The following is an 18,276-nucleotide window of genomic DNA, read 5'->3' as shown; positions in this document are numbered from 1 at the left end:
AAGCGCTATCTGTCAAGGGCAAAAAGAGAACAGTTCTAAACAAAACCGCGACAACCACGCCCAAAGCAACTCCGATTCGTAGCTTAGCCTCAGAGATTGTTAATGCGCCGTTGGAATTCTCAGATGCCATACCAACCATGAACCTCCTGTGCAGACTAGCGGCATAGAGTTTCTCACGCTAGAGCGCGTGAACTAAGGCCAACATCTGCCTTCTTTCAAATAAATTATCTCTCTCTCTCTTGTATTATCGCCGTCATAGTTTCGCGTGGCTTCATTGGCCTCCGCGAAGAAATTCATGCCCAAGCTCAAATTATTGCCTCGAAGTCGGCAATTGTCGCCTTGGAAGACCTTTTTATTGTGCAGGGAGACCTCCTAACCTTTTCATTCGAGCAATTTCTTTCATCTCTGAACCACTCTCAGCCGTGCACCTACTGTGCACATCTAGTACGTGCTCAGCATAATAATTGCATATTATTATTGCATATAATAATATGCATATAATAATAATTGCATATAATTGCCATGGCGTACCCAAGAGTACGCCATGGCTGTAAAAAAGCGCATTACATAGCAGCAAACATTGTTGAGTATTTGCATGCTAACCTGCAGCTTTAGGATGTACTGAAGCCAGGAGTTTACCATGTGCACTCGTGAAATTGCATTTAAATCTAAGCTCAAACAAGTTGACTGAATAACAGCACTCATTATGTGTACAATGCCAAAGTATTGTGCACATCCTCTAAGAGCAAAATATCTCTAAGAATGCTACGTTTAGAGGTATTGCATATATATTCAACATAAAATATGCGCCAACACAACTGGTGGTCTGTAAAGTTGCACTTCCAAGAAAAAAAATGCAGATATAATGCATCAAGTTAAACCACATTTGACTTAAGCTAAACCAAGCTTGGTACAAAGATGACACAGGGAAATAATTATTCCACAAACATATTTTATTGTAGTGTTCAACAGCTGCAGTAATAAATACATCACCTTCAATAAACGGACAACCATCATCATATTGACTAAGGGATGGGACATCAGACTGACATCATGCTTGTGCTCACCAAACCATCTTACTTAGTGGGTGTCATGGGTTTGGTCATAAGGCGACAAGTGCAAAATGTTTCGAGGAAGAAAGACAACGCAAGCACAGCATTCTCAGCAGCAATTCTTTAATGCAACATCGTATATGGCCATCAGTATCTCAATATTACATTTTTGAATGTGCGACATAGCAGAAACCATCCAGTCAGTGCCCAACAAATGGAATGAAATCTGTGTTGTATGTTTGAGCACCTTTAAACATGTGAGAGGAAACTATAACCAGTACCCTAATACCTTGGTGATGACATGTTCAAGCAGCACATAACAGTAATTGAACCATGCTGCCACACACCACGGTATTCATGCACAAATTAGTACAAATGAGAAGTTCCAGTGCATCCATCTGCGATTTCTCAAAACCGCACAACTCTGCAGAAGTGTGAGGCTATGCTGGTAACCTTTATTGCCATTAGTGTTTTTATTCCAACAATTTCAAAAAATTTTATATACAGTTGCTTTGCTTTTGCCCAAATTTAGCAACACAATTGCATCTTTTGGTTTGAAACATTTGATAGAATAGTTAGCATCACTGTCTACCAGGCTTGCCCAGACCCTTATTTGTAAATGAGCACTGAACCAGTGCGCGTCTTTGTAACCAGCCTGCTCCTCCAATGAAAAGATTTGGAAACATGTTCAATGTTGTCTCTTCACCTTGCATATATGAACTAGGCAAGTAAAGACAATGAGTGCTTTACAGAACAATGTGGATAACAAATGCAATCTTGCTACAAAATTTGAGCAAAAACAAGTGAAAACTGCAATACCTTCTCTTAAAGATAAAATAAAATTGCAGGTCACTGTACAAGCTAACTGTATACACTAAGTAGTATACCCGCTTTCATGTTGTTGATTGTTGTTATCTCATGGACCCTGAAAAGCTGTGAATAGGCAATTACAAAATAATCTTTTAGAAGATAATTTTTTTTTTTGCAATTTCAATGAATTTTGGCATCACTCTGGACATGAAATTTCGTTTGAGGTGGAACAAATGTTTCATGATTTGTAGGTGACCTTAAAGCCATAAGGTACTCTGTACACTGCTGCCTTTCATCGTAATCCACTCTTTAATCTAAGTAATGAATGGGACAGGTTCTTCTTGATAAAAAATGCACATTTTGTCATTAAAGATGTCATTAATAATAAAATTTTATTGCCAACCTTGAACTAAGAATGCCCAGCAAGTGTACAAAGTCAACAAAGGCGTCTGGAAATGGTCGTCCCCATCTTCACTAATGGAAAATGCAATGAATGCAAGTGCTAAAAATGATTTGACCTCAAGAAGAAAACATCAACAACAAAGATATGATGGGAATGAGCAATGAACAAAATCACAAAATGAACAATGAACAAATGAATGAGAAATATCCAACGAAATTGCCTAAACTGTGTTTTCTTTCACACTGAAATTCCATGCACCTTTATCATTGACAGTGACTGTTTACAATTTATTATGTTTATGATGGGACATGCTACATCTTGAGAGTCCGTACCACATTTTCACTGAGGCAGTGGCAATACTGTCCAATGTTTGTCCTATTTTTTCCTAAAGTCCTGTTCTCAATAAGTGTGATTCTTTGGACAAGTTGGAGCAATAACTGGTCACTTCAGCTTGACTTAATGTGTATCATCAGTGTCCATTGAAATGAGATTTGAACTTAAGAGAAACCTTGCATAGAGCATCATTCGCCATGTTGGACAAATAGCAAGTTTTAAGCTGGTTCTAGGCTCCATACCTAATTGAGCAAACCTTAACAAATGCACACGAAAATAAACTTGAACCTGAATTCACAAATTATTTCAATCGTAAGACCTGTTTTTCGTTCAGTTCTGTTTTTTATCATTATGGAGTCCCTGTTCCCATGAAGCGCTCTATTTAATGAAGCGCTACATGAATACAAGCTTTGGTTTCTAAATTTTTGGCCCTGCACAATAGCTTGAGATCTTGAAAAGCTTAGAGCAGCGTACTTATGCTAAACACAGCCTCATGTTACATATACATGTGTCTTAGCATTTGCTGCAACCTGAGCCAGGATGGCCATACTTACCAAGTCCATTAGGAACACTAAGCAGGAGACACAAGGTACAAGCTAGCATCCAATACAATGTGCAACATATCCGACTGTTGGAACTCAATGAAATCTTCTAGGGCTTCGTTGGATGCATTTGGTAGGATTAGTCATTTGTAACTTGTCTTCTGCTTTACACGGCTCATTGCTTCTCATAGCTTTGTCTGTAAGCATTTCTTGCTCGTCTTCAACTTGAATAAGTATCTTCAACCTTCACGTGGACGAGAGCCTACAATAAGAGTGCACAGTGCACTCTTACTATAGGCTCTCGTCTACAGCGAACGCATGCAGCACTCACTTGCTGCATGCATTCATCATTCTGAGAGATTGTGGGCCAACCAAGTAATGCAAGACAAGCTTGGTCCAACAGAAACAGAACCAGGAACCACCCTAACTAAGGGACAAACTCAGGAGGCAAGCCGCTCGTGCAGCAGGCGCTCCGCATGATAGACTTTGTCAAGGACTAGATATTGACGCGCTAGTTTGAAGAGGGTCAGGGCATTGAGCAACACGAGTAGACTGGCTGTAAGCAGCCGATGCCACTCTGACGAACTGGCCAGGAGGTAAAGCAGGAAGAGCAGCTGAGCTGCCTGCAGTGCGAGCGCTCCCCCAACCACCACAGCGGGGCTGCGGAACAGACCATAGAAACGGCCATGCCATGGGTGGCCCGGCTCTGCAGCGTTGCTGACCCCCTCCGCACGAAAGAACTCCCGGCTGTGCTTCACCAGGTTATTCTGGGGCCACAGCACTGTGTCGGACCACCTGCGACACAAGATCAACGGTTGCTGATTGACTGAGTGATCGATTGATTTATTGATGGACCGAGTTTAACCTAAAGCAGCACAGTGGCTATGATAGATGCTGCAGTGGAGAGCTACAGAATAGTCTTGACCATCTCAGCTAAGGTGCATTCAACATTTAATACCCAAGTGTCTTTGCATTACACCTACATCAGAATACAGCTGCTGCAGCTTGTAGTTGAACCCATAACCTAGGGCTCAGTATCAGAATGTCAGAGCCACTGAGTCACTGCAGCAAGATCAGCACTTGCTCAGGCATAAAAAAAAAAGCATAGCATTTCGTAGCATATTAAGCTGGAACAGTTGGCTGGCATTCATTTTAACAATGTAAAGGGAATGTAGGGGAACAGGCTTTAAAACTGACCATCAACATGCAATTTCCTTCTTTTTTCCCTTTGTTTATTATTTTTTTTATTGAGAAGCAGCTTTTATTAGGCAAGACATACAACAACTGTCACCACCACGACATGCCAAATCGTGGGGAGGTCGACAAAAAAGGCTCTGCTTTGAAACGGGGTCATGAGGAATATCAGGGCAATGAAAATATTAAAATATACCAATAAATCAACATCACCACTGTGCATGCCTGCCACCTCCTTTAGCTTTAGTGATTACAGGGAAGTATTATGGCGTTCTTTTCACAGACAAATACAGACATAAAAAACAAATCTGTGCACATGTCATTGCTTAAAGTGATGCCCCATAAATTCCCTCTGATTATGCACAATCTAGCACTAACAAACCTTCCCAATCATGTGCAACTGTGTGGGAACAAAAGGTGCATTGCTCCTGTATGCTATAGTTAGGGTTCAGAATTTTTCGTCTTTAATTCCCTTTCAATCAACATGCCATTTTCAATAACTGCACTTTACAAATAAAAAACTACTGCTTACTTTTGTTTGGGCCATTTTTTCATTTACTAGTAAGCAATTGTGAGCAATTTCCACAATTTTTTCAATTAAGGCAATCTGCTACTGCTTTTATTTGCATTCCTTAATAATGTAAAAATATTGTGCTGGCAAGTGATGCAGAAGTAGCAGAGTAGAGACCAGTTTCATTCAAAAGGCTGCCTGCCTGTCCATTAACACTTGTCGCTTTCTTTTGCTCTTCCTGCAAGAGTAGAAATTGCTGCTTGGTGAATTTCTTTAAACATTAGTGCCTCTGGCAGAAGCAAAACAGAAAAAGCTCATCACTGATGAGGCAGAAGTGCCAAAAGCTGTCAGAGAATAATACCACCACAGCAATGCTAAATGGCTTCTAAGATAAGCCACAGCAAAGAGTCAGACCGCATGAATTTGAGCTACCGCCAATGCAACACCTTGGGAGTGGTGATGGGCAGAGCACGGTAGGCATTGCTCCACGTGGATGTGGTGCACAGCGTTGAGTGCAGTGCAGACAAAAAGACAGGAGGGATGCGAGGGCATGGAAGTAGCAGCATATGGTTATCGATGACCTCTTTTGAAACAAGGTGTATGCAAATACAAATGTAGTGTAGAAAAGAATCCACAGATGCAACAGAATGTTGGAAACTAAATGATGCAAAGCTTGTTAGAGTTAGAAAAGTAGCAATGGCAGTGAATGACATGAAGATGAAGGCCATGTATGGTGCTTGTCGGGGGACGCATGTTGGTGAGAGGCATAGGACACACACTACCTACATAAACATGCTTAAGGCTTCCACCCCCTTTGCATCACAGTGGCAGATCCCCATTCTCGGGATAGGCCAAGAATAGGCACATACGTCTAGTCAGCAAGAAAGCAACCCTCAGGGAAAAGTTGCAAAGAAAGCCTGCCTCCAAAATTTGTAAGCATGTACGCTTTAATACAAGGCATGGTCTACACCTTTCGTAAAAGGCAGTGCCAGGGGCCCTTTAGCACCAATTCAGACTTACAGAAATAATTTCTAGTTTTCTGAAATTCAAGGTAAACATGTGGCACAGGCAATCACGTGTGCACTCACAGATGATGTGGGGCATGGACATGACGGGCCTCAAGGCGGCGCCAGCGTCCCAAATGCAGTGCGGCCCTGTGCAGTGAATCCAGGTAACGTGGTGGGAACAGGCGTGAAGCATGCAGCGTCAAAGCAGCCAGCCAAGCCAGCAAGCCATGCTGGGCAAGGGCCCAGGGCTCCAGATGCAGAGATGGCGGCACAAAGCAGCACGGCTGTAGGGCCGCATAGTATGTCACTAGCAGTGCCTGCAATTGCCGATAAAATTATTCTACACTCGCAATGTACAAGCAGAAACAATATATAAACACTTTTGGAAGAATAACATTCCTGGGTTTAACGTCTTGAAACTGCGCAGTGGATTATGAGGTAAACTGCAGTAGACGGACAATACGGATTAATTCTGATCATTTGGGTTTCTTGTGCACCCAAAGCATGGTACACGAGCGTTTTTGTGTTCTACACCCATAGGAATATGGCCATTGCGACAGGGAATCGAACCCACGGCTTCACAATCAGCAGCAGAATATAACATCTACTGATCTATAGAGTTGGGATTTTTGAAGGAATAGACCAGTCTGCACTTTATGGCATCCCAGCACATGAAACTGGTTCCACCACAGTGAAGCAATTGAAATTTTGGTTGCCTTAAGATACCTCAGAGCCAAGAACTAATGCCATAACCTTTATACTCTTCATGATAATAGTTCCTTTACTTCATCTCGCAAGTTGTTTGAAGCACTGCCGAAAGTGTGAGGCGTGTACAGGCGTCAGTGGAATACAGTCCCAGGCGTCACTGTACGATTAATGGTGGAACTGGGTGGTTTTGTTTTTACTTGGTGCATGACATGTTACAGTGATGTGTGCCATGTTAGGACCTTTGCATATGCATGCTGTATACTGCCAATTCAGCAGCAACTGAGCATACGATGCTGAGCAGACGACATGGCATGGATGAACACATCTCGAGGGGCCTTTGGCCTTCTGACTGGCTAAGCGGTCTTCCAGCTTATACAGTACTGCAAACAACCTGTGGAATGTAGTACAGTGTCAAGGATAAAGCAGCTGATCAGAAAACAAGCAAGAAAAATAAATAAGAATGTATAATTTTGCATGCACACTTGAGCATGAACCTGTCAGCATTCATTAAGTAACACCTTACAATGAGAAATCCAAAATTAAGAATGGGGCAGACCGATGAACTAGCGTACTGTGGTATAAAAGTTACATAAACAGGGATAAAGTGCCTCAGAAAAGCTGGTCTAGGTTTCGATAGGTGGACCTATCTTTGTCAAAGGCTTATGGAAAAGATAGGTCCACCTATCAAAATCTAGACCAGCCTTTCTGAGGTAGTTTATCCCTATTTATGTAACTTTTGTATCATACCTTATAATGAGAGTGAGTTACAAAACAAAAGTTTTTCAAAGAGACCTGATACAAAAGGAATAACACTTTGTTGTGCAGCAATAAATGCCATGTCTAAACAAGCAATGTGTTTATAACGAGGTATAATTGCACAGTAGGGTCTGGGGGGCATCATACAAAAGGGTGCAGCTTGACATGTGCACAGGAGTGGCCGCATGGCATATGTGGGTCTAGCATATTGAAAAAAACTATTTTAGTGGCAATAGAAACAACAATTTGAAACAAAACTGTAACCAACATCTCTGGCTGGAAAATTGCACATTGAAAAGGCCATTTCATGTATAGCACAACCTCGCTGAAACATTCCACAATATTATAAAAACATAAACGTAAACACAATACATTTCCTGGCCTACGGCATCCTACTACTGCAATCCTATGAAACACGTGCTAGAGTGGTTGTGCAGTACATATGAAATTTTTTTGTATTTGTTTGTTAATACTAGAGGCGGGTGAATATAAGTTTCTTCAAATACGAATCGAATACAAATAGTAAGTATTGAATATAGAATCAAACAGTTAAACGCAAACATTTATTTACAGCAGGAATGTTTATTTCAGTATAATTAGGTACCCCTGGCTAGTGCACAAAAGTCAGCTAACTATAAGGGACAAAAGGTCAGTTTTAAATGCAAGGTAACTAAATGCTATTAAAAAGAATTGCACAAATAGCTTCTTACCAGCAACCAAGCTTTCTAAGAAATAATGACAGCTGTATGACTAGCTTTCCAATACACTAAATAAATGGTTACCGAAAAATGATCAGAAGTTGTGGAAAAGAAGAAATAGAAAACTACTGAAAGTCTTGTATGCTGTAGACACACGTAAAAGGGCCCATAGCAAGGAAAAATCCCAGATTTAGATAAAACTGCTACATAACTAGACTACCTGAATCACTAAATGGCAGACTATAAGAAAAAATTGCAGGTTTTAATGTAGGGTTCCGTAACATAGCAGAAAATAAAGCTTGTAATCCCCATTGTGTTTCTGCATAGCTTTTAAAACTTCTGTCGTTAACTTGCTTCTGATTTTTGATACTTTGTATAGCAGATGGAGGGCAGTGACCAGCCTTTAACATTCGGTTCTTGTGAAACATTTGACCAGTTTTTAATATTCAAAAATACTGAATAGTTCCTTTTTGAATATGAATAGTTTGTGTGTACTAATCGATTCAGAACTTCGAATATTCACCTACCCCTAGTTAATATTGTCAATTTCATCGGGGACCATAATAGGAAATCATGATCTGCTAGAATATACCTGGAAGAGGCAGCGCTTGAGTCGCTCATTGAAGTCATGCTTGTGGCGCTCCACCTCAGCCCTCACTTCAGCTGGCACTGAAGAACATATGTGTGCCACAGGCATAGGCCACTCGCGTATTAGTCCTGGCCGGGGCCCAAATAGCACCACGTGAATAACCCCCCTGCACCATGTTAACACAAAAGCAGAGAGAGACAAACAGTCAAGCACAGGCTTGACTTGACAGTCAAGCACCATTTTATAAACAGCTCAGTGGCTGAAGGCATAGCTTGTAACGACTGGCCACAGAGTAAAGTGAACAAAAAAAAAAAGAAAAAAGGAAAATGGCAAAAGGCAATGTAAGATCAGAAGCCATTCAGTGAGTTCATTATGTAGGTGCAATAAGACTTCAGTAAAACGACATTCTCATCGATGCGAAGTGTTAGCAATCTTTGCTGTAGAGCAAAATCTGCTTTCATGTCAAGTGACTAAAGCTATTCAGTTAGGCATGAAAATGATTCAATGGCTACAGAAAGAAAACTGTGCGCTCATCATAGTTAGCCATGTCTTTGCACAATAAAACAGCATCAACAATAGCAGAGCTAAAGTTTATCTGGTGAGGTGAACTTGAAGCTCATGGCGTGCCACTAATTTCATTTACACTGCATATGGCTGTCCGAAAAATCTCGCTCGCAAAAGGCACCAGGAGACAAGGTACTACTAACGGGTAGGCAAGGCACAGGACGCTGAAAATGCCATGCTTGCAACACACGTGAAAGGCGGCCCAAGCCACGAGCCCTGCAGTGGCCATCAACGTGGCCCCTCGGCACACAGCTGTGGCACGGGGCTGCCAGCTGGTGGGCAGCAGGGCTGCCAGCACTCGCTGGGCAAAGGCCGCAGGCAGCGGGTGGCACATGATCGCCAGGCTCAGAGCAGCCGCGTGCGGCTCCACCAGTTCATAGTGCAGTGCCTGGTCTTGGTGTGCATGTGGCAGCCACCAGGCTGCTCGGTGCAGCTGCAGTTGCTGGCACACCAGCAACACCACAGCAAAGAGCGCTGCTTGTGCCTCAAACGCAAGATCACCATCCACGGGCAGCTCAGGCAGCTGGATGTGCCGTGCTAGGCTTGAAGGCCCCTCCTGGTTCAGTCCTGCCCTGCGTGTCCCAAATGGCAGCACCTCAGTAAATGGAATTAAGATGAACGAGACTGCTGCCAGTAAGGCTGCTTACACTATAGCCACTGCTTGGTTTCATATTTGTAACAAGCAAGGAAGCAAAAATCAGGACGAAATTTTCACATTACGAGGAACATGGGGAAGAACGCCCGGAATGCCCCGAGTCAGATATTATACAATAGTCGAAAAGTAAATTATGTGAACGATAGCAAATGTGCACTTTCTCCTCTTCTTGTGACTACTCAAGTGGGAGAGGCATTGCATCTTTTCATTTAAGTAACGGCGCTTTCCGTCGAGTAGATAGTGACGCCTTGAGATGCTCAAGGCGTCAAAAGCACTCACGCAAGCTAAGTGCCGCTCCGCCCTGCGCGTGCAGCCTACCATGCCTATGCGGCCGCATGAGCACATGTATACAAAAGACGCCTGAGGAAAAGTTCACCGCTACAATAAAACACACACACACGCACGCACGCACACCCACGCACGCACACACACACACACACACACACACACACACACACACACACACACGTTGCATCGCCGCGTTCTTTCTATTTTGTATACTTCGCTAATTTCGGAAACCTGTGTCTCGTGCACACTTAAATTCTGTACTGAAGTCTAAAAAAGGAATTTTATCGGCTCTAATCGTAAGTATGGTTTCTATTTCATATGAGCACAGTGTACATTCGAATTTCTCACAGCCGATTTCATCAAATAAAATGCACTAGCACCAATTTACCGGCACAAAATACGCACGTGCAATCGTATGACTCCACACATGAAAATGAATGATGCATGAATGAAACGGGAATTCAGCTACCTGTCATCTGTCGGTATCACAGCTTTACTTGCACCCGACTTTGCGAAGTTTCGACGGGAATTTGTAACTCGGGTCATTTTCTGTCCACGATTGTAGAGAACATGCAATAGTAGCCAACAGCTGGCCGTCACAACAGTTCTTCACTCCCAGCTTTCGGTAACCATCGTTGACATTGCGGACGTCTCGCTAAACCAAGCAAGTCCATTACAAGTTTTATCTGTTGAAATAGTTGCCACGGGCACATGCTCCATCGAGTGCACCGCAGAAACCCAGCCTATCCGGCGACAACACACTGATCACGCTGTGCACACTAAACACCCCGAAATACAACAGAACACACGCCACAAGTTTCGTCGATTTGTCAGTTTTGTCACGTTTAGTCCATAGATGTTTTGTGCTTATGCGGCTTTCGCGACACTATGAAAAAGGTTCCGAGGAATGGCGCTGTGGTCAATTTCTTGTAGTTTCAGTTTCTGTGCTGGCGAAAGCGATTGCAGCAAACGAGTACTGACATTACATTTCTTTATTTTTATTTTTTAATCAAGTTAATATTTCAACAATATAAAAACACCAGTAAGGGTTAGAGCACCGTAAACAAATTATTGTTGTTACAAACAAGTTTCGGTTTCGGTACTGAGGAAGTAGGTGCGTCATGAAGTCGCTCCGTCCTGCGATCAGTCGTGCGGCTGCCGGTCACAAAGTTAGCAAGTTTTGTTATATATCATGACATTCCGATAATGTCGATGCTGCCAGGTTTGGCATTTCGGGACCGACATTTTACCAAATTAAAATATCTTATAACTGTTCTTGAACCTCAAGACTTGCTAAGTGTCGTGCTAAGTGAGGAATGCGTACTGGTATAGTTTCTAAAACACTTAAACATATGCGTCAATACTCCTATAAAGTCATTGGTGCGCGTACCACGAATTACAGCGGCGTAAGTTTTCGAGAAGCAAAAATATTGCTCCACAACAAGCTTTCGGTATATTTTAGGTGAAAGATACCACTGACATCGGCGTGTGGCAGCTGCGTTAACATAGTGCTACATGTTTACCTTTCTGTTCGAAATTTCGCTCATCTTGTGCGAGGGCTTGACTATGCACGACAACTAAATATATTATAGCGGTATATATAATATATACTATATATATGTATATATATAAAGCGTGTATAGGCATGTCGTTAGAAGAAGCTCCGAGTTTCAAGCGTTCACATTTTGGAAAACGTTGTTAAAATGAACCAAATGAGCCTCTCAGCAACGTCGAATAATTAGTCCTATAGACCTACTTCTGCAAAAGACACGTAACGATTGTCATCTGCACCGACCGGTACAAGCCGGTACGTACGTAATACAAGTGAAGAAAATAAAAAGTTAGAAAATGAAGGATAAATGGGTTTGTGCTGAAATAATACACTACGTTAACCATATACTACTACCTTACACTACATTCTATTCTATGCCACTACAGACGCAGCCATGGTGCTTTACCATGAAAAAATTATACTGCTACCACCACACGTTACATTAACGATGCTATGTTGCTACTACTACTATTAACATTAACACTACAAAGTAAGTCCCTGTCCTGACTCATGCATTAAACCAACCTGAGCCACACAACCGCACTTGTGTTGGATGGGTGCCAAAGATGCACATCCCATATTGCCCCGCCAACTTCATGCATTGATTCGTCGGTCGATCATGGCTATGGTGAATACGTTTACCATTATATCCTCCGAACTTTTATCAAACCAACGAGCTTTGGGAGAGAGCCTTAGCCAGCTTCGACATCGAGGATCAGCAACGGCTGATTGCGAGGGCCCAGGACGCGGACCTAGCTCAAGACATTCTGGAATGATCGAGGACGCCTCTCCAAAACATCATTTATGTAATAAGCATCTTTATTCTCTCTCTCTCTATCTCTCTCTCTGGTTCAAGCAGTTCTAATATATACCGCGCGGACATCTCCGCGAAGGCTGACGAAATTTTATAATGCCGTTTGCATAATGCCAACCTTAGGTAACCTAAAATTAAACGCTGTCGATCATTTAGAATACTACATTGCAAACAAGCAAATGCGCAGGTGCGATGCAATAGCACACTAGTATATTTAAAGAATGTGTCCTTAAATAGTCAGCTGGCATTAGCGCTATTCAATTGCAAGCCCTCCACCTCCCCCCTTCTTTTTTTAAGTATTCCTGTAACGTCCAAACACAGTTGTATATCAAGACAACTTGCTAATCTTTATTTATGGCCATGGAGAGCACATTTGTAGAAAAATATTAAACATTATTTGAGTTATAACTTAATTAGTATAGCAATTATTAGTTATTGAGTAATTGCTCAACTATCCGCAAGTGAAAACTCACTCCAGTGTTTGAAAAAAAGTAAGAAAGAAAAAAATCGAATATAGGCTATGCGTTGTTTTCCTAGCTTAGATAAGAATTCTGAGGTATCAAAACGGTGCAGCATACACATATGAGCATTACAGAGTTAAAATAGTGCATTACGATCTCCAAGGGTTCTCTCAAGTAACGTAGCTAAACTCAGTTGCAAAAAAGTTGTAACTTTTTTTTAAAATCAAACTGTCGTAAATATTACGCTCAATTTTCAGAATACTACAAATATTACTGCACAATGCTCCAGGAAGCATCTTCAAAGGTCCCCCCCCCCCCTCTCTCTCCCTCTCTCTCAATAACATGGGTAGCGGTACGTACAAGACATGTTGTAAAAGAAATACCCCGAGTTCGTTGCTTAAAATCCCCGGCTCAGGCCGTCTGCATTCACAACTTCGAGGTCAAGTATAGCAAAGGGAGCCAGAATAAGAATGCACACGGTCTGAGCCGGGGACCTTAAGCAACGAACTTGGGGCATTACTTTTACAACGCGTTTTGTACGAGAGCGATGCGAGGTTCATAGCGTCCGGTAGGCGTGTTGCTCGGGCACGCCGGCCAGAGTGTTCCGTGTGCTAGTGTATTCCCAGGTAGAGGAGGCCACGTGGGCCATGTAGCGAAGGGACCCTACAAGATCATCCGACGAATTGGCGCGCTGCACTATGAGGTCGTGCCATACGGAATTTCGCTATCACAGCGGCGCCGCTCACGACCTGAAATATAGTCCATGTTGTGCCCGTTTATCAGCGCTGATAAACTTTGGGACTCTTGTTTCTTTGTTACTTTCTCTTTGCTAAGCATCCTTTCTTATTTTTTTTTCGCTCTCCTGTTATGTTTGTAGCATCGGGACGATGTTTTCCTTTTTAAAAGGGGGGCACTGACACGCGTACTTGTTTGTCTTTCTCGGGTCGGGTGACCGCTTTGACCGTCGGGTGCCATAAAGGCAGGACGCGCCTGCCTTTATCGAAGTTTATAGAATGTTATTGATGATTCTATCCGTTGTCTTTCATCACCGAACTTTGCGTAATCTGATTTTATGCGCGACGCGAATTGTGTAGTACTTTCTGGAAGAAACGCAGGCACCAGCGGTTATTCTGGAACCTTCGAAGACTACAGTCATTACTTTGTTAATGGTATGTAAAATGCAGCAGGCTTGCTGCCCTGCTAGGGCACGTTATGAGACACGTCCCTATTATGTTACTTTACAATGAACAAGGACGTCCTGTGAATATCCTAAATCCACAACGAAATGTCCCACAAACGTCCTTTAGACGATTTGTAACAGAATATCCCAGAAGCGTCCTTGCATCCTCACAAAAGTGTCCTTAGGACGTACTCGGCATAATGCAATAAAATAATCCATATTTAGACATCTCTTGGTCGTCCGAATATCCCATTATGACGTTCGTGGGACATTTCTATGCACGCCAATTCTCGTGCATGGGACGACCCCATGGACATCCAAGAACGATCTGCAGGCTTCCTAGATAAGTCCTACGGGCGTTCGAATGTCCAGTTTCGGATCTCTGCTGAACGTCTGCAGGACGTTGGTGGTCCAATGGGATCTATATGAAAGCCGACGCGCTTGCTCCGCAGATCAGATTTCAATGATCGCCGACTGTGTTCGCCGCTATCGTTGTGCTTTTGAGTGTATAACTTGATTTTGTGGGCACAGGTTCGCCCAATAAAAAAGTTAGTTTCGTAATTCACAGTTTTGCGACTGTTTTCTTCATCGTCACAACCACGTGACAATATCCGTAAGGCTTGACTGGCGAAAGTACATCACGCTTTCGTGGCTCGGATTGCGCTTCCGCTTTTGTCCCAGGGCCCTGAAAAATCACTAGCATGTATTTGTCCTCATATTCCAAGTAAAGTTCTTGCTGCTATCCGCGCGGTAGTATGGCGAGTTCAGGGGGACGTACCTCTCTGCCTTCCTTCAAATAAGTTCTCCCTCTGTTTACTTCCAATCTTAAAACCGCTTATCCACTTTGGTCCACATGACCATCAAAAAGAAAAATATGGTATGATGCTTAAAGGAACATTAAAGTGAAAAATAATTTCTTCTGCGTCAGTAAATTACCTTTCTACAACACCAAAAACACCACTCATACAACGATAAGACGTTTGGTAGGCCAGAAAAAGCGCAATAACGAAATACGGGTGGCGGCGCCTACTTAAGTTCCCGCACCTGGTGGCTGTGACGTCTTGGATTTTGATGGCATCTTCTAGGGCCTACTAATTATATATAGCGGTACAGTTTGACTACATTGTGTTCTAAAGAAACCAAACGTTAAACATAATTGATTGATTGATTGATTGATTGATTGATTGATTGATTGATTGATTGATTGATTGATTGATTGATTGATTGATTGATTGATTGATTGATTGATTGAAAACTTTATTATTCCACCGAGATGGGGTGCCCGCCTCTTAGCCTACACGTAGGTAGGGGGGGGGGGAGGACGAAGCAGTCCCCGCGCGTTGAGGCAAAATGGTTGAGGACGGTGAGTGCTCACGGCCTCAACGGCCAGGCGGATTGCTCAACGCTGGTCGTCTTCACACTCGCTCTGGAGCAAGGCCTCCCAGGCTTCTCTGCTGTCAATGTTTTCCTTGGCCCTGGGGGAGCCAGCACACTCCCATATTATATGGTCTAGCGTACCTTTTTGCTTACAATTTTTGCAGAGGGCGTCGTTATAGTCCCTCGTCTGTGTTAAGTATATCCAATGTGGTGATGTATAATTGTTTCCATGGGGGCGTCGCCAAATGCGAGCGTCCTCCAGAGAGAGAGACCGATGCGGAGGCGGAAAGAATTTTCTTTCGGCTTTGTAATGATCGACAATTTCCCTGTACGTGATGATGCTAAAACATACTTTGGAATCCCTGACGTCACGCTGACGTACCGGCGCTGGGGTTTCGGCGCGAAATTCAAGTACTGATACTTGGACCTTCATTTTCTCATCTAATAATCAAACTATTTCTTTTGAAATGACTGGCCGCAGGGTTCTCAAACAATCCTTCATTAGTCTAAACTGATTTATTGTTTCGCTTTAGTGTCCCTTTAAGGATCGAGAGAACACGGCAGCCTGGAGACGAGGACGGCCGCCATGCCGAGTCAACCGTACACGCTGTGCAGTTCTCCGTCAGCATAAAAATGTGCGCTGAGGAGGAGAGAGAGAGATACGGGAGGTCACGTGTACAATCGCAGCCGTCAACGTAAATTTCGTCAAGCCGCGGGTATCTCCGGAGAGGCTGAACTCGGCGACACGACTGAACGGTCGCGCGATGCACCGTCTCGCGGCGGCTACTCCGATGCAAGGCGACGGCACGCCCTGCGTTTCCCAGGAAAGCCGAGAAGACGACCTACCTTGCCGAGGAAACGGGTGAGCCCGGCATAATTAATGCGAAGCCCCACATACACCGAAGGGTTTTGGCGCATTGTATTGGTGACTGCGGTATAGTTGCGTTGTGGACAGCGACGTTTACAGACTTCCTGTGACCCGCAAAGGCGCATATTCTTGTTTGGCATCCGATAAAAATGTGCTGCGTTTAATTTCAAAGAAAACGGTACGTAATCGACTCTATGCCGCCTGACGAAAACGGAATTTGTATGTTTGGTCTACAACCATTCGCTTGTAAATTTCAGAGGCCGTTTACTGAATGTTTTCAAACAATGTGAATATTTCCACATATATATCCCCCCCCCCTTTTCTTCCCCTTACTTTTCTGTTTTAGTTCGAACAGATTTTTAATAACAGCCTCTGAAAGATACCGCAATGCGTCCTATCCAGGTGGTTTACCTTGAGACGTAGACGTTATTGATACGACCAAAAGCACCTACTGTGTATTTAATGAAATAAATTTAAATTGACTTTTTTAAATTATTCACTTTATAGTACATGTCGCAAGCGAAATTGAAGCCGGGAAACATGTAGCATCTGTTAACCCAAGACTAGCACAGCTAGCCCTTTCGAGATACTCGATTGGAGAAATTCGAAAGAAGATTCAAGAAACAAGAAGCGCAGAGAAGTTTCACTCATGCCATACGACCGCATCGAAACCATTTTTTCTCTTGTGCCGTTGGCGTTGTGTACAAGGTCCCACTGTCTTGTGGAAAAGCCTACATTGGGCCTAACTGCGTGAACAAGCGCCTGCGTCAGCACATATACTTTAAAAGGAACGCCTACCTCCCATCTTTCAGCACACTGTAAAGCATGCGGTTGTAGTTTTTCTTCGTTAGAACTAAGAACTAAGTCAAGGAAAAAACATAAAAGCTCGTGAACTTGTGGAAGCCTTTCACATGCAAAGGATGAGCGATGATTGCGTGTCGGAGCCGTCCATCTCATTGTTCGACTTTAAGACGGAAATGTTTGGGAATCTATTATATGTGATCTAATGACATGTGCACGCAGATGATGTCTTCCTTTTTTCATTAAAAAAAAAATAAACTCCAGTTCTTATACAGCGCTCGTCCTGTGTCCTTAGTTTTCGAGATGCCGTCGTTTTGCGCACCGACTCAAAGAATGCATCAATTTCAACTCGTTCAGCTTTCCACCTTACTCTATTACTATTCGCTGAAACGTTCGTGTTGTGTTTGTAGACTCAACTATTGATGTTTCGGTTCCTACGCAACGTAATTCATTGTCTTTGACATAAATAACACAAAGGTAAATAATAAAGAAAGAATAAAATAAAACATGTGCTGTACATAGTGATAAACCTTTCTTTTTATTATTGACTGTACGCACTCAAATTAAAGTTGAAAAATAGCATATGCAGGATTCGCAAAATCTGCACCTTACCATCAACGATTGCACCGCCTCCTTTTTATCCAGTCTATTCAAGAAAACGAATAAGAAGTTAACACAACATGTCGTTTTTAGATGGAAAAAGTTAGGTAGGCCTGTAAATACAAATTCACCGGAATGTTATATAAGTTAACTTGTTCACATAGGTAATTTCACACACGAAAACGAAATTCGTTCACATAGATGTCATATCAATGTGCTGCTCATTTTCTGCTACCGAAAGCATTGAACTGGGCCTTCAAGGAGTAATAAATTCTGCTAATATGAATCGTGTACCTCAAGCGCTCAATCTTCGAATTTTTCTTTTAGAGTTTCATTTTTTTCTGTGCAGTTTCTTCTGTACGCACGACGGTACGAGCAGTTACGCTGCGCCCCTATTACGACTCAATGTGCAGAGTCACGGTGCTACAAGGATGGCAGTCTTGCAGTTTTTCTTTACCGAAGGCACCACGAAGTTAGGAACATGTATTTCGCTAGAATAGCAGCTTGGGCTTG

General features: G+C 42.8%; 1 protein-coding gene across 1 annotated transcript; it reads right to left on the bottom strand.

Annotated features, from left to right (window-relative positions):
- Positions 1–932: 932 nt before the first annotated feature.
- On the bottom strand, positions 933–11,005 carry LOC142585689 (transmembrane protein 39A-B). The gene is made up of 5 exons (XM_075696640.1): positions 10,580–11,005; positions 9,311–9,739; positions 8,607–8,769; positions 5,934–6,169; positions 933–3,935 (listed from the first exon to the last, which is right to left on the bottom strand). Exons 1-5 carry the CDS (start codon positions 10,654–10,656, stop codon positions 3,581–3,583), a joined length of 1,260 nt encoding a protein of 419 aa, XP_075552755.1. The 5' UTR covers positions 10,657–11,005; the 3' UTR covers positions 933–3,580.
- Between the last annotated feature and the right edge of the window lie 7,271 nt (positions 11,006–18,276).

This window comes from Dermacentor variabilis, chromosome 6, assembly GCF_050947875.1.
Source record: "Dermacentor variabilis isolate Ectoservices chromosome 6, ASM5094787v1, whole genome shotgun sequence".
In the NCBI taxonomy this organism is placed as follows: Eukaryota; Metazoa; Arthropoda; class Arachnida; order Ixodida; family Ixodidae; genus Dermacentor; species Dermacentor variabilis.
This window is presented reverse-complemented; position numbering and strand designations above follow the sequence as displayed.